At 60.7% G+C, this 14,436-nt stretch overlaps 1 protein-coding gene across 2 annotated transcripts in view; it reads left to right on the top strand.

Moving 5' to 3' along the window:
• NOL4L (nucleolar protein 4-like) overlaps positions 1–14,436 on the top strand; it is a 121,391-nt gene that overhangs the window by 85,130 nt on the left and 21,825 nt on the right. The window contains exons 1-2 of one of the 2 annotated variants that reach the window (XM_012637745.1): positions 7–181; positions 8,364–8,505. In XM_012637745.1, coding sequence (XP_012493199.1) covers positions 8,397–8,505 — 109 coding nt within the window. In that variant the 5' untranslated portion in view covers positions 7–181; positions 8,364–8,396. Of the gene's footprint in view, positions 1–6; positions 182–8,363; positions 8,506–14,436 lie in introns of those variants that run through there. The other variant, XM_012637744.1, reaches the window with a different exon arrangement.

Here is a 14,436-nt window from a genome sequence, read left to right on the forward strand (position 1 = left end):
GCCACCCCCGCCCCCGGGCCGGGCAGTGACGCGCCGCGGCGGTGCCAGCCCCTCTCCCCGGGCGGCCGCGGCGGCAGCAGCAGCAGCAGCAGCAGCAGCTGGAGCTGTGGGGCTGTCACCGCCGCCCGCCCCGCTCACTCGCGGATCCCGACCGCTCGTCTCCGCCTCGCCTCCCGCCCAGGTACGGAGTCCGGCCCGGATCCCGGCGATCGGGCTGTTTCCGGGCCCTTGGCCGCCGCCCCCCTCCTCCCGCCGCTGCCGCCGGCCGTTGAGCTGCGGTTAGCGGGGCGGGGGGCTGGGGGGTTCCGGGAAGGGGGTGCCAGGGGAGCTTCCTGCGCCGGGGCTGAGGAGGGGGCGCGGGGGAGCGGCTGCGCCCTGGGCGGAGTGGGCTGGGGCGGGGGGCTGGTGAGTGTGGCCGAGAGTGAGTAGCGGGGGGCGGGTAGTGAAGGCTGCACTCTGGGGGCCGCGGGGTGCTCGAGGGGTGTGCCTGGCCCCGAGTACCCCGGGCCGCGGGGCGCACCCCACTCCCGGGCCGTGCGCGCCGCCGGTCCTGGGGGGCGGTGATTGTGTGCGCCGCGCCGCGGTATTGTGCGGCGGCCACACGGTTTGCGGCGGGCTCGGCACCGCGTCCCGGGGAGGAAGGCTTTCGCAGGCGGCGGGGTGGGGGCCGGGCTCGGGTTGCCGCCGCGGTCGCGAGAAGGGAAGTGGACTGTGTTTGGAGATGTGGGGACGGGAAGCGTGACTGCAAGGGAGGGGTGCCCTGCCACGGCGCGGGGAGTTGAGACGCGGTTTGCAGAGTTGAGCCCACTTCGGCAGGCCCCTGTCCCTCCCGGGAGAGGACTGGGTGCTCCTCTCAGGTGTACGGTCCAAGCGGAAGCCGCGGGCGTCGGCAGCCTCTGGCGAAGGGGCACACGGGGCGGGGGCAGCTGGCCGGCTGTAGGACGCACGCCCGGGTTAAGTTGGATTTACACCTCCGTCTGCTGCTCTCCTCCCTCCACCTAGTCCTCTAGGGCCGGACACTCCGGCCAAGGAATGGGGGGCTGGGGAGTGCAATCCGCATTTTTATTGCAGCCTCTCGGTTCAGAAGTGACCCTACTCCCATCAAGAGCTGCGTTTGCAGGAGTCCGGTCGCCCCTACCCGGCCGCGCTTCCTGGGGAAGTTCTCATTAAGCCTCGCTAATTAGCATTATTCCTGGAGAAAGGTTAAGGTTAGACCGTCCTTTTCCTTATGGGAGGCCCACTCCCTCCTCCCCATTCCCTTCTCCCTCCCCTCTCCCCAAGAGCACAAAAGCACAAAAAGAAAGTGTGAAGAGGCGCAGATCAATGGAGAAGCCACAAACCCATTAATTCAAATGGAACCTTTTTCCCCCTCTAAAACATTGATTTTTCTTTCTGTCTGCTCTGAGGGGAGATGAATAACCTCCTGATTTCACCTGAAATGGTGTTTGGACTCTGTGATTTCCTCCTCCTTCTGAGAAGGATTGTGGCTTGAAATAGATTCTCCCTTGAGATAAAGCCCTACTTATCCCAGAATCAGCTGGCAACCCCAGTCTGCCCCCCACCCCCTCACCATACCAAGGGGGAGTGTGGAGAGAGGTGTTGAGGGGCTCCAGTTACTCTTCTGGGGAGAACCGCTTGCATGATGGGATCAGGCCCCTGGCTTGACCCTTGAAACACACCAGTTTGTAGGCTGTGAGTAGCTTGGGGAAAAGGCCCATTTATGACCCAGGCCCCAGTGGTGGTTTAGCCCCCAGGTAGTAAATTACTCCTTCATTGGAAAGCCATTAGGGCCTAAATGTGGCCTTGAATTATCAAGCTCCTGTCTAATCCAGGCTCAGGCTGGGCTCCTTTTACAGAGTAGGATTGATTTTAAGCCAGCAACTCCTACACCCACTGCCCTATGGCTGGGTGACACGACCCCATTCAGCACCTTCCTGCCCAATAGTGTGGGAACAGCACCCCAGCGCCTTCCTAACAGCTGAGAAGGCTGACTTTGAGGAACTTCTGCGGCTGCTATCCGGGGCTCTATGGAGCTGGACAGCCTCTGAATTGCTCAAGAACTTTTTCTGTTTTGCCTGGGTGCTTTTCTTGGAAGGACAGTCCCGCAGGGGATTCGCTCAGAGTGGTTCCCCTCCAGCCTTCCTTTTGGCTGGAAGAACTCCTTCTGTTCAAGTGCATCGCTCCAGTCTCTCCCTTTTAAAGAGACCTTCATTAATGGCAGGGGCTGGGGGTGTCAGTGAGGCCCTGGTGGTGAGGAATGCTGTGAAAACAGCCAGTTGCCTTTGCTTAGGAACAAAAGCCCGTTTTACACTCGATACACTAGTGGGAAGGTGTGGAAAATGCTCACTTCCCGCACGCAGGCGTCCATTACAGCAAGGACAGCAGAGTGTCCACATGTGTATGTGAATACGCTTCCGACAGTCACTGTGTGCGAGGGAGAGAATACCTAGAGTGTGGCAGGTGATTGGCTGAGTCTCAGCCCTCCCAGCCTCACGTTTCCCAGAAGAGCTCGTGCTTGCATGGCCGGTAAGCAGAGGCAGCATGGCAGCAGGAAGGAGTGGAATTGTGCAGGGAATATCCTTGGAAGACTGGCCTCCTCCCCTCCCTCCCCTGGTGGCCAGGTGGGCTTGGGGTGTACCATGAAGCAACAGCCTTGGAACCCCACAGCACCCAGGAGCTGTGGCTCAGACCACCCTCATATTTCATTTGTGCAGCCCCTTCCCTGCAGGGATTTGAACGCTTTCTGCTTTAGATCCTGGGGGGTTTTCATCTTCCATTAATAAGGCATCTGATGAAGCGAAGTGGTTAAGTTGGGGTCAAACTCGGTTCAGCACCTTCTTGGCATGCTCAGAAGGCTGTGTGTGTAATGCTTGCTGACATGGAGATGGGAGAATCGCCTGGAAGGGGCCTGCAGGTGCTCCAGCAGGAGGTGCTCACCAGTGGGCTGAGAAGCTGCTCCACTTCCCTGCACCTCAGTGCCCGCCCCCTTGGCCTAGAGCTGGGGCTGGGGCGACTGCCTGAGCCTGGTGTTCCTCCCTGCAGGAGGGTCAGCCTCTCCTGGAACAAACCTGGGGGCTGTACAGAGAGGGGTCTGTTTCCTGCCTGGCCCAGAAACATCCCTTGCACATCCCTGCCCCCCACCCTCCTCTGAAACACACACCCAGGGCTCCTGGTCAGGGCTTATGGCTTACAACTGCACTAAATTCTCAGCAAATCCTCCTCCTCCTCTTTCTCGAGCAAGCAGTAGAGATAGAGTTACAGCTCTGAGGAAAGGCCTGGAAAATATTGTGTGGGGCACGCCCCAGGATCCCAAGTCCTGGAGGATGCGAATGGCTCAACTTCAGAGGCACCAGGAACCCTGTGCCTGAGAAATTGACCCCAGTTGTAAAATAATCAGGTTACTGATAGCACCTGCCCGTGGTTACGAGCCATGGATACAGGCCTGTCTCCACCATTTCCCCTCCGGTCTCCCGTGTTCTCCTCCTCCTGGGCTGGGCAGCAGTTGTGCTAGTTAGCCTGCAGAGGCTGGGTGGAGAAAAACTGAACCTGCCCGTGAATTTTGGACTGGAGATAAGAGCAGGGAGGGTCTGGTCAGCTCCTCTCCCTCTGCCCAGAGGCAGGGCTCCCAGGTCGGGTGTGTCCACCGGCCTGCCCAACTCTTAAGTTCCCTTTCCAGGAGGGCAGTTGGCCCTGTTGCCCTGTGACATAATGGCTTATTCAAAAGATTTGTTCCGTAAAATTTGGATTCAGTCAAAAGGCTGCACTGAAGGATCCAGAGGGCCACATGTGGCCGCAGCGCCGCAGGTTCCCCACCCCTGGCTTAGGCCCTTTGGTGCGGAATAAATGATGGACTTTTATTGCCCGGTGGAAAGGCCACAGGCTTGAGGTGTCCAAGGGCAGAGGCTACAGGAACCGGGGGGAGCTGGCTGGCCACTCACATGAGGTCCAGGGAGAGAGGTCCCAGACATGGGATTGCACGCACGACTGTATTTGCTAATGAAAGTTTTGTTGAAGTTTGTTAATAGAAAGGGAGAAATCAGTAGCCCCGATTTCCTTGAGATTCCAGAAGGGAAAAGCAAGAAGTGACTGTGACCTCTGGGTGAGCTGGTGAGAGCCTTGCGTGTCCACACAGGCCGGAGGCCCGGCTGCTCTCAAACCTGTGCCGGCCCCCTCCCGCGGGTCCCTCAGGACGTGTGTCTTTTCCCTGTGCTCGTTGGTCGTTGGGTCCTGAGCTGTGTGTGCTGGTGATTGCCGGTGCGATGAGCCTGCCTCTCCGGCCTTGGCTCGGGGTGTGAGAGGGTGACTGCGGTTAGAGTCCGCCCCTCTGTAGCTGGGGGGCTCTGCTGTGCCAGGCAGGGTGCAGAGGGGCCTTGGGAAGGCGGCTTCTCCAGGCCAGCCTTGAAAGTGTGGGTGTTCAAGATGTCTGTGTAAGTCTGACCAACACTTATTTTTGTGGGGTTTTTTTTTTTTTTTTGAAAAGTTAGGTTTAATAGACTTGATTTCTTACTTTAGAAAAATTTCTGTGGCAGTCGGGCTGTTAAATCTTAGATGGAACCACTTCTTGCAAAACTGGGGTTTGTGTGACAGAACCCTGGGGGCTGTGGGAAAATTCCCAGGGCAGCTGGGTCAATTAAGTAAGGGGGCAGGGTGTCCCACAGCTCCTCCCCACCCCTCTTGGCACCTACAAGTAGATTAGAATTTTTAGCTGGTCCCTTTCCCTAGATAAGGAGGCCCGGAGCAAAGGAACCCGCCCCCCCCCCTTAGTTATCTTTGTTCCCAACACACTGCCAGCACGTAGTAGTAGATGCTCAGTAGATGCTCAGTAAATGCGCCTCAACTCATTGAGGGGACAGAGTGAGCATGTGTGAACATGCTGAGTTCCCTTTGAGTCTTACCTTGAGAGACTTTGTTGTTAAGGAGTCTGGTTGTTTGGATTGAAGGGAGGAAGCACTGGGAGGTGGCCCATGGTGTGGTGACACTGTGGTGTCAACTCTGGACACAGACTGCCTGGGTTCGTACCTGGCAGCTGGGGCAGGCCTCCTGGGGCAGCCAGCAGAGCTGGAGCCAGGCCTGACATGGGTGCCTGCATTACGGGGCCATTGCAAGGAACTCTTGCACAACCCTCACCCGAAGCCCCACACTTGTGGGCGCTGGATGCTTCATCAGGTGGTTTTGATGTCAGTGCAAAATGCAGCCCACGCCTTCCCAGTGGGACCTGTCAGAGGAGGGAAGGGTGGAGGGGGCGTTTTTATGGACGGTTCAGCCATCCGGGCCAGAGGAACACTGGGCTGTGTGGAGGGTGACTGGGGGCTGCAGGAGGGGCGCATTGCAAGACAGCCTGCTGCTGCCAGCCTGCCAGCCCAGTCTTCATATGTCCTCTGTTCTAGAGCTGTGTGCAGTGGAACCCGAGTCCTTAATTATCAAATTAACACAGCATCTTCATTAAACACCAGCATCATGCCAGGCAATTCAAGGATTCAATAAGTCTCACTGGCCTTGTGGGGGACATACAGCCCAGTCCCTACTCTTGGAAGGACCTAATGTCTTCTGGGGAAGGGCAGGGCAGGGCAGGGATCCACAATGGAGTGCCATGCCGCAGCTGAGTGGTGCAGCTTGGGAGTGGGACTCTGGGGAGCAGCAGCAGCGGGGTGAGAGACAGCTCCAGCAGAGGCTTGGCGGAGGCTAAGGGGGCGTGTCTGGTCCTTTGCAATGGCACAGACCAGGCTGTGCCGCTGGTTTGCTCCTGACCTTGGGCAAGTGCCTCAACCTCTTGGAGCCTCGGTTTCCTCATCTGTAGAGTGGGGCTAGCACCTGCAACTGCCTGGCGGCCGGTGAGGGCGGAGTCGGAGGGGCCTTGCGACGAGCTTTGCCACCTTGTTCTTGTTTTCCAATTGGCTGAGCGAGGCCAGGGTGTGGGGGCCTCCCGTGCTGTTCCCAGCATTCTGACTTTTCCCTGCTCCTCGGGGAACCCCTGTGATGTAGTGGAACACTCCACGAGCCCTTCTCTGAGCCAGAGGCAGCCCTGCCAGTTACGGCACCTTGGGAGGGGACAGTCTAGTGTGGCTCTGCTGCCCCTGTGTGCTCACCCACTCCTGGCCGCAGCGGCCTCCTTGTTGCCCCTCAAACCCAGCAGCATGTGCCCATCTTGCTGTTGCCTGTGCCTGAAACACCCCCTTCCCCGCTTCCTTCAGGCCTCTGCTCCAGTGTCACCTGACCCTGGGGCCTTCCTTGACCACCTGCCAGCTCTGCGGGTTGCTCTCCTCTCGCACTGCCTTCTTTCACTTTGTAGCCCTCGTGATCCCCGACGACATGTGTTTTTCTGCTTATTGTCCGTGTCTTTCCCAGGATTGCGAGTGCCAGGCAGGCCAGGAGTTTGATTTGTCCACAGCTAAGTTTCCCAGCGCCTAGAAGGGTGCGTGGCCCGTAGTAGGTGTTCAGTAAATACTTGAGGAACGGATGGAGAGTTTGGAGTAGGTGGCGCTTCCCAACGCTAATGGAACACCCTGTCTTTGAAGTCATGAGTGTTTCAACAACACCTAGTCTTCCTCCTTTGGCCATGACTTCGGGTCGTACCCTGAACACGGCACCCCCTGGACAGCCAGGAAGCAGCAAGGGGCCCAAGTGGGATGCCCTGTATCCGGCGGCTCCCAGTGCCCACATGGCAGGACCGTGTGGAAAGATGGAGAGCCCCCTGCCCCGTGGGGCCTTGCTCTCCGCCTCTAAGGGACCTTCCCCCACCTGCCAGCCTCCCTTCTTCCCCCACCCATTGAGTTCTCAAGTTATCCAGTTAGCATAGGGGAGAGTGTTGTTGTCCCTTTGTACCCTTTGTGCAGAGAGAGCCTTTTAAGCGTGTGTGTGAGTGTGTGAGTGTGTGTGTACGAACAGTCTGAGTGAGTGTGATGTGCATGTTTGCACGGGGGAAGGCTGTGGGTGGGTGTGCTTGTGTTTATGGAGCAGACGTCGGAGAGAGGGAGGTAGAGTGAGTGTGTGTACGCGTGTGTGGGGAGGACACCAGAGGTCACGTGGGCTCCGTCCCTCAAGGGTGTGCCTCATGTGGACCCCGGGCATCGTGGCCCTACTCCTGTCCTCTGGATTCAGCCACAGAGGGTCCACACTCTTCTGCCGCACAGAAGCTGCAAATTCCAGGAAACTCCCTGCCAGCCCTGGAGGTGGGGGAGGGAGAGGCTAATCCAGGCTGGCTCCCCAGCACTCGGAGCAGATGTGTCTGCCAGAGGGACAGCAGCCTAAGAAAGTTCAAACCTAAGTGTGTTTGCTCGCTATAAAGAGACGTCTGTGGGGCCCTGGAGGGGAGGCTTGGGGGACTGCTCTGCCAGAGGTCCTTACTTGGGGCCCACAGAGGCCATTGTGTCTTGCTGGGGGGAGGCCAGAGCTCCAGGGTGTGGGAGCTGCTGGGTCATCTCCCTCTGGCGGTTTACAGGCGGCTCCCAAATGCAGTTGCTTGCTGCTCCTGAGAGAGGCTGGGCCAGAAGGAGGTGGGGGCCCTTCCCTGAGAGAGGCTGGGCCAGAAGGAGGTGGGGGCCCTTCCCGCTGCTGGAGGGCTGGATTGAAGGGGCTCCGCCCCGGGGGTTCCCGGATGACTGGCCAAGGGCTCACTGAAGCTGCAGCAAGGAGAGAGGAGCAGGCGTGGTCCTCCCCAGCAGGCCATCCGGCTGTTTGGAAGGCCCTGGCGGCCCCCCAGGCCCTCCAGCCGAACCCCCTTTGCGGTCTGATCCGAACCCTGGCCCGCCCCACCCCCTTCCGTCTCTGTACTTCTGGGGCTGGCCTTTTCAGCTCTGGAAGCTACCCAAGAGCATATCTTTGAAGCACAGCAAAGGTTAGGAAGGAGGAAGACAGAAATGTCCTCTGGGCCGGGGGAGTGGGAGAAAGGAATTCCATGCATGCTCCATGGGAGTCAGGGCGGCCGGCCTGGGGGGCAGTCAGCTCTGAGAGGCCCTGTGAGTCCTGCCACCCCGCACTGGCCGCCTGGCACCGTGTGGAGTGAGCCCTCTTCCCCAGGCTGCGGACAGGGAGCAGGGCCCTTGTTTACAGCGAGTTTCAACCTTGGCTCACAAGGGTGAGAGCCAGGCCCTGCTATCCGCCCCTACAGGATGCGAGACCTCGTAATTGTCTTCAATTACAGGCAGCGTGGCCCCCAGCCCCGGCTTCCAACAGGAGCCAGAGTTCAGGCCACTTGCACAGGGCAGGGGCACACCCCTCAGCCCTCATTTCAAGGTTTGGGGGCTCCCTGTGGCCTCTGGGGCACCTCCAAACACCCACTGGCCACGGGGGCCACCCAAAGGGCTGTCTCCGGCCTGCCGAGAGCCCGTCCCTGTTGAACGCCCGCCTTCTTTGTCCCTGCTCAGGATGAGACTTCCGTGAGCAGTGAAGATTTTGATATGAACGACTCCACATGGATGTCAGCTGACCCACACCTGGCCTCCAGCCTGAGCCCCAGCCAGGAGGAGAGGATGCGGAGCCCGCAGAACCTCCACAGCCAAGAGGACGGTGAGTGCCCTGGCGGCCGGTGAGGGCGGGGCTGCGCTCAGCTCCTAGTCCTCCGAGGTGTGGACAAACCCCAGGGTGGTGGGATCTGGGCCGTGGCCTCTGGGGGTGGCCCAGCCGAGCTTGCAGCTGCCGCTGGTGTCCTCAGCATCTGTGTGGGCCCACTGCCCCCGCCCTGGCTCCAGGGAGGGCAAGTCGTCCTCCCAAAGATGAGTGGATGCAGCCCCCGGGGACTGGCAGCCCAAGGGGGTGTCATGCCTGTTTGTCGGCTCTGATGCTCATGGGCTTCGGGGATGTGGCTTTCAAAGTTATCACGGTTCAGGTCTGGGAAGGTTAACGACGTACCTGACCCAGAACAGTTCAGCTGCCCAGCAATGAAAACAAGAGCTGTGTTTCTGCAGCTTGGCGTGAGGCTGGAGGACGGGTCACCTGGTGAGTGACTGGGCCGTGCAGCTGTCCACATGTACCCTCCAGCCCCTCGGGATGAGATGTGGCTGGCTGAGGAGGTGTCTGGACTCCTCCCCAGCTGCGTCCTCTACTTAGAGGCTTCCTTCTTCAGGGTGGAGAGTTAGGGTCAGAGGTCAGACCCCAGAGGTCCACTCGAGCTCCCATGCGGAGCTACCAGGCAGTTGGGCTCTGGGGCCCTGGCATCAGCCTCAGATGACAGGGTTTGGGTGTGGGGTGGCCCGTGGTCAGAGCACACCCTGTGGGGCTCTTATTTCCGGGGAGGAGGTGATGGGGGGGGATGAGCTGAAGCTAGGCCTCAGAGAACTGGGGTATAGGAGCCACAATTAGGAGGGGTCGAAGGTCGGGGCCTGGAATGTGGGAGGGAGGTGCAGGGTTAAAAGGGGGTGTAATGTTAACTCTGAAACAGACTGTCTTCAAGAGTAAATAAGGGGTAGGAGCCTTGCCTATGGGTCAAAGTTCGTCTCCATGGCAGAACCCTCGCCTGCCCTCCCAGGCCTGAATCCGGCTTTGTCTGGGAGGAGACCCAGCCCGAGGAGCAGCCGGAGGTGTCTGGGCCAGGGGCTGGGGAGCCCAGGGAGTGGCTGTGCGAGGAGTGGGGTGCAAGGCTGTGGGAAAGAAAGGGCTTTTGTGCCCGATGCCTCGTGAGATCAGCGCGACCCCCTCATGCCGCGAGCCTCCCAGACCAGTGCCGCCTTCCAGTGTTCCCACGGGGGCGGGGACTGGGTGGGGGTGGCCACATGCCTGGGGGGCTCTGGGGCAGAGACGTGCCCAGCAGCTGACCTCGCCTGAGCTGACTGAGGCCACACCCAAAAGTACACCAAGGGCCATGCCAACAACACTCAGCTGGGGCCAGCAGATGCGCCTCCCTGAAGGATCCAGAACCAACGGGGGTCGTGGTCCCCCTGCTCACTCCCGAACAGGCCTCTGTTGTGTTGTTGTTCCTCACAACCGCCCTCTGCGAGTGTGATCTCTGTGGGACACGCTTCCTGGGGAGGTTTGGAGATTCGAGGGCCTTCGGGATGAGGCAGCAGAAGGCTGTGTTTCCGTGGGCACGTCCCCGCCGTCCGGAGGCCAGTCATGGAGCCGAGGCTGAGAGAAGCACAGGCGCTGATGGGGTTGGCAGGTTTTGTGGCTGGTCCACAGGAGGCCCGTGCGAGGGCAGCCTGGGGGTGGTCACCCCCCACCCCGGCCCCTCCTGGCCGTGGGCTGAGCTGAGGCGGGCTGGCCTGCTGAGAGGACGGGGTGTTTCTCAGGTTGGGCCCCAGAGCTGGGACGAGGAGGCCAGCGCTGGCCGTGACGCCTGGATCTCACTGTTCGCTCAGGCTGTGTCTGGAGGCCGGGGGCCCCGTGCTGACCGGCTGAGACCCCGGGGCGGCGCAGGCCTTGAGGAGGCCCCGGCGCTGGTCTGGGCTCTGCTGCGCTTTCTGGGCCCTCCAGCCTGTTGGTGACCGCTGTCTCTGTCCAGAGCAGTGGGCTCCCAGGTTTCAGCGGAGCCTAGACAGCCTCGACACCCTCGCCCCTTCCGCCCCCACGCGACACACAGCCAGCTCCTCTGGGGAGGTGCTCAGGGCACGGCCACAGGCTGAGGTCTGGCTCCCGGGAGCGCGCCAAGGGGAGACGGTCAGGGTGCTGTCGGTGCCCCTGTTAGTGCAGGTCAGGGACAGGCCATGCAGGGGACCTGGGGGCCCACAATCCACACCCAGCATAGCCCTCCACACTTCCTGCTCGGGGGTCTCCATTCTGAAGCCTCCCCGACCCCCACCGGTGCCCACGTGGGCTTGGTGTTTGGCCTCTGCCCTCCAGTCCTTCGAGGACGTGGCAAGTTGGAAAGATGGACATCTGAGGCCCCCACTAGGAGCTCTGTGAGGTGCACCATGTCAGTCTTGGTCCCTGCCCTGCCCCTGTGACGTGAGCTGTGTGGTTGGCACATGGTAGGGACCTGCTGAATGTCTGTTGCCTAAATTAATAAATGTACAAACATTTATCGAGACCTACCTCTAAGCACACCATCCAGAGGAGATACAGGTCCGCCCCCGTGGGGGACAAGTTGGGTGCGGGGACGCCCAGGGCTGTGTCGACGGCGGGCCCAGCCCTGCTCCCCACGGAATTTGCCTCCACACTTTTACCGGGGTTGGGGATCTGCTTGTCCTGAACCGGTGACGCTTTTGTCCCAATCCTGCCGCTGTCTGGAGTCTTCGTCTCTCGGGCTCTTCACAGTGTCCCAAATCCATCGCCAAGGCCCTGTGCCGGGTCCCTGTGACCACAGCCGCTGCCGCTTGGCAGGGAGCAGCACCCGCACGTGCCCCCATCTCACACGGGAGGAAACAGAATCAGGGAGAGACTGGGTGACCTGGCCAGAGGTGGGCGCCTAGGGAGAAGCCAGTGCTTCTTCTCTCCCCTCTTCAGCAGGTGCGGGGCAGTGTGTGAGGGTTCCCAAGAGATGGGCAGAGAGCTGGGGAGCCAGAGGCCTCCACACACTGAGAGCACTGGCTCCTCCGGGCCCAGAGTAGCACAGGCTGCCTCCTGCCACTGCTTCCTGCGCACGCACAGGCCAGGTCCCCTCCAGACCCTCAGCTAAGCCCTGGCCGAGGCTTGGGCTTTCTTTGGGGTCTGAGCAGGACTTTGTGTGCATTGTAGGGTATGGAGGGAGGATACCTGGGAGAAGCCAGCTCTTAAGACTTTGTCCAGAGACACTGGTCTGGCATTACCTTGGGGCAGAACAGCATGTCAGCCTGTAGTTGCGCTGCATCCCTGGGACTACCTGTGAGATGCGGGGGTCTCTTTCCCTTGATCCGTGAGTCCCCAGCCCCCAGCATAGGGAGTGAACCTCGGATGAAAAGGCGAACGGGCACACGGGCAGGTGGGCCGGGCACCTCCTGAAGGCCAGGTGCAGGCCCAGCCAGGTCCCGACCCCGCAGGCGGCCGCTCCTTCCGCTTCCCCTTGCTGGGCTTCATCAGGCCCCTCTGCCCCTTCCTGAGCGGAAAATGTGAGGCCGGGCCTCCAGAAGGGAAGGGATGCGTGGGGGTGGGGAGCGGACATTACTCACCTCCCGGGCAGACAGGAAGCCAGCGCCAGGGGGGAGCGCAGGGTCTGCTGCACTGGGGCCTTCTTCCGCCTGCCTTCCGCAGGATGGGGACTTGGCGCTGCCGGGCAGGAGCTGTGTGGAGCCTGGGACGTCTCAGGGCCTCGAGTGTGCGCCTCCCAGATGAGGCTGCTCCTCCAGCCTGGACCCCTGGACCCACCGGACCTGGGAGCGTCCCTCTGCCCAGGCTGTGAGGTGGGACTGAGGCACTGAGGGTCCTGCAGCTCTTTTGGGGCTTGTCCTCAGGGTAGCCGTGAGCTTGCTGAGCGCCCTGGCCAGGGAGGTTGACGCTCCCACCCGTGCCCTCGCCCTGGAGGAGGCTGGGGTCCAGTTGGAGAGGGACAGGCACAGAGGTGGGGTCCCTGCCAAGCTGTTCATCGTAGAAAATTTAGAAAAAAATAAAGGAGAAAAAAAGAAAATTAAAAACACCAAAGTTTGGGGGCATATTTTTCGCCAGCTTTTATTTGCGTATAACCAAAGCCTCGTTTTCATCTAAAAAGATGGGATCATATGGTGTCGTAGCTACCTTTCTTCCCATGTAATGTCATTCGGTGTGGATCAGTGGCAGTTTTAAAGGTTGCCCAGTCAGCCCAGTGACCGGCAGCCTCATTCCTGAGCCCATTTTGCACGGCCCCGACTCTGTGAGCTCAGAACTGTGACTGTTCTCGATTCGCAGAAGAGGAAACGTCTCCAGGAGGGAAGTAACTGGCCCAGACCACTGCGAGCAGGTCTCTCCTGAACTGGAGTTTGGCCACTTCTGGGAAGGACATTCATGTCCCTGGTTCTCCTTCCTACAAGCAGCGCCGCGGGGGGCATCCTCAGGGCCGGGCCTTTGCGTGGCCTGAGCCTCCTGTCCTGGGCTTAATCCTCAGCCCCCACCGCAGAGTGGGTGCTCGGCAGATGGCCACCGAGTGACTAGCCACAGAGACGGGGGCCACGGAAAGGGAGAGGCTTTGGGAGGAGGCTGTGTTTGGGCAGGACGGCCGAGGCAGGCCTGGGAGGGTTGGTGGCAGTGCGTCTGCAGGGCCCTGGGAAGGGAGGAAGATGCCCGATGCCAGGCTTGGGGGTTTCCAGGGTCTTCTGTTTCAAAAGCTCCCTATGACCGCAAGCTCCAACCGGGCGAGACAGGGCAGGGAGGCCATAGCCAGGCCACGTGGCGAGGGTCTGGGACTCCAGGGGTTCCAGGAGGACGGAGAGTGGCCGGGGCTGCTTCTGTGGGCCTGAGGTCTCCACTGGGCATGGCGTCCTGTAGGTGGGGCCTGGCACTCTGCTGTGGATCTCCTGCATGGGTCCTGGCCTGCCCTTGCCCTGCTGTGTGGGCCTAGGCAAGTTGCCTGCCCTCTCTGAGCCTTAGTGCTTCTCTGGCATGGCCTGTTGGCTGTGGCCATTCATCCTGGTGTGTCCTCAGGAGCACTTTGAGAAGACTGAAGCCTCTCGGCTCTTGTTGTCCTTGGGTGGGTCCTTCTACTACCCAGGAACAAACTGGGCAGCAGGGTAGTCCCCTGGAAGCCAGGTGCATGACCACCTGCCTGCCCAGGGCTCCCCCTTCCTTACTGGCCTGGGGCCCTCTCCCCTGGGAGCCCCTTTCCCCTGGGTGCCCTTCTCCCTGGCCTTTGCAGGCGGGTCTGCAGGGAGGTAGGGGCAAGTGTCAGACTGTAGCGTGGCCGCCTGCCCCAGGCTCGGATCCTGCCTCAGCTACTCCCCACGGTGGGCCTTGGGCAAGTCATGTCCCCGTGCTGGATTGGGGTGGTAATCTTGCCCCTTCCCACTGGGCAGTCGGGATTGGATGATGCGTGGACAGGGCAGAGGCTCATCAGTGGCCAGGCTGGTGCTGGGGTTTGTGGGGCCACACGGGGCCCCTGGCGCACGTGGGCTGCTGGGAGATTAGGGGTCCTCCTGCTCCCCTCTCCCGGATTCTCTGAACCCCTCACTGGACCCACTTCCTCCAGTCCTTCCTCCTCAGGTCTCTCTTTGTCCCCTCTGTCCACTGAGCCCTGTGGACCCTGAGCACAGCTTGCTTCATGGCACTCAGACCGGCACCCCCACCCTCCTCTCAGCACCCCGGTCTTGCTGCTTTGGAAAGGGGCCAGGGCTGGAAGGGTCCTGGTGCCAGCTGAACCCAGCCTCCCACAGCCTGTCCTAGCACCCCGAGTTCCTGTCCCTCTCCCCACCCACGTGTGCCAGGCCCGTCCGGGGACCCTGTTCCGCATAAGACTTCTTGACCTGGCCCCTGACCCACTTGACATTGCCCTCCCGACCTGAGCCCTCGCGTGAGGAACAGGCAGCAGGCAGCCATACGGCTAGTGAGGACGGGGCAAGAGGGAGTGGGAGCCAGGCCATTCGGGGTCAGAGGTGGTCACCTGCATAACCCCTGTGCCTTGGC

This window comes from Propithecus coquereli, unplaced genomic scaffold, assembly GCF_000956105.1.
Source record: "Propithecus coquereli isolate 6110/MARCELLA unplaced genomic scaffold, Pcoq_1.0 Scaffold122, whole genome shotgun sequence".
Classification (NCBI taxonomy): Eukaryota; Metazoa; Chordata; class Mammalia; order Primates; family Indriidae; genus Propithecus; species Propithecus coquereli.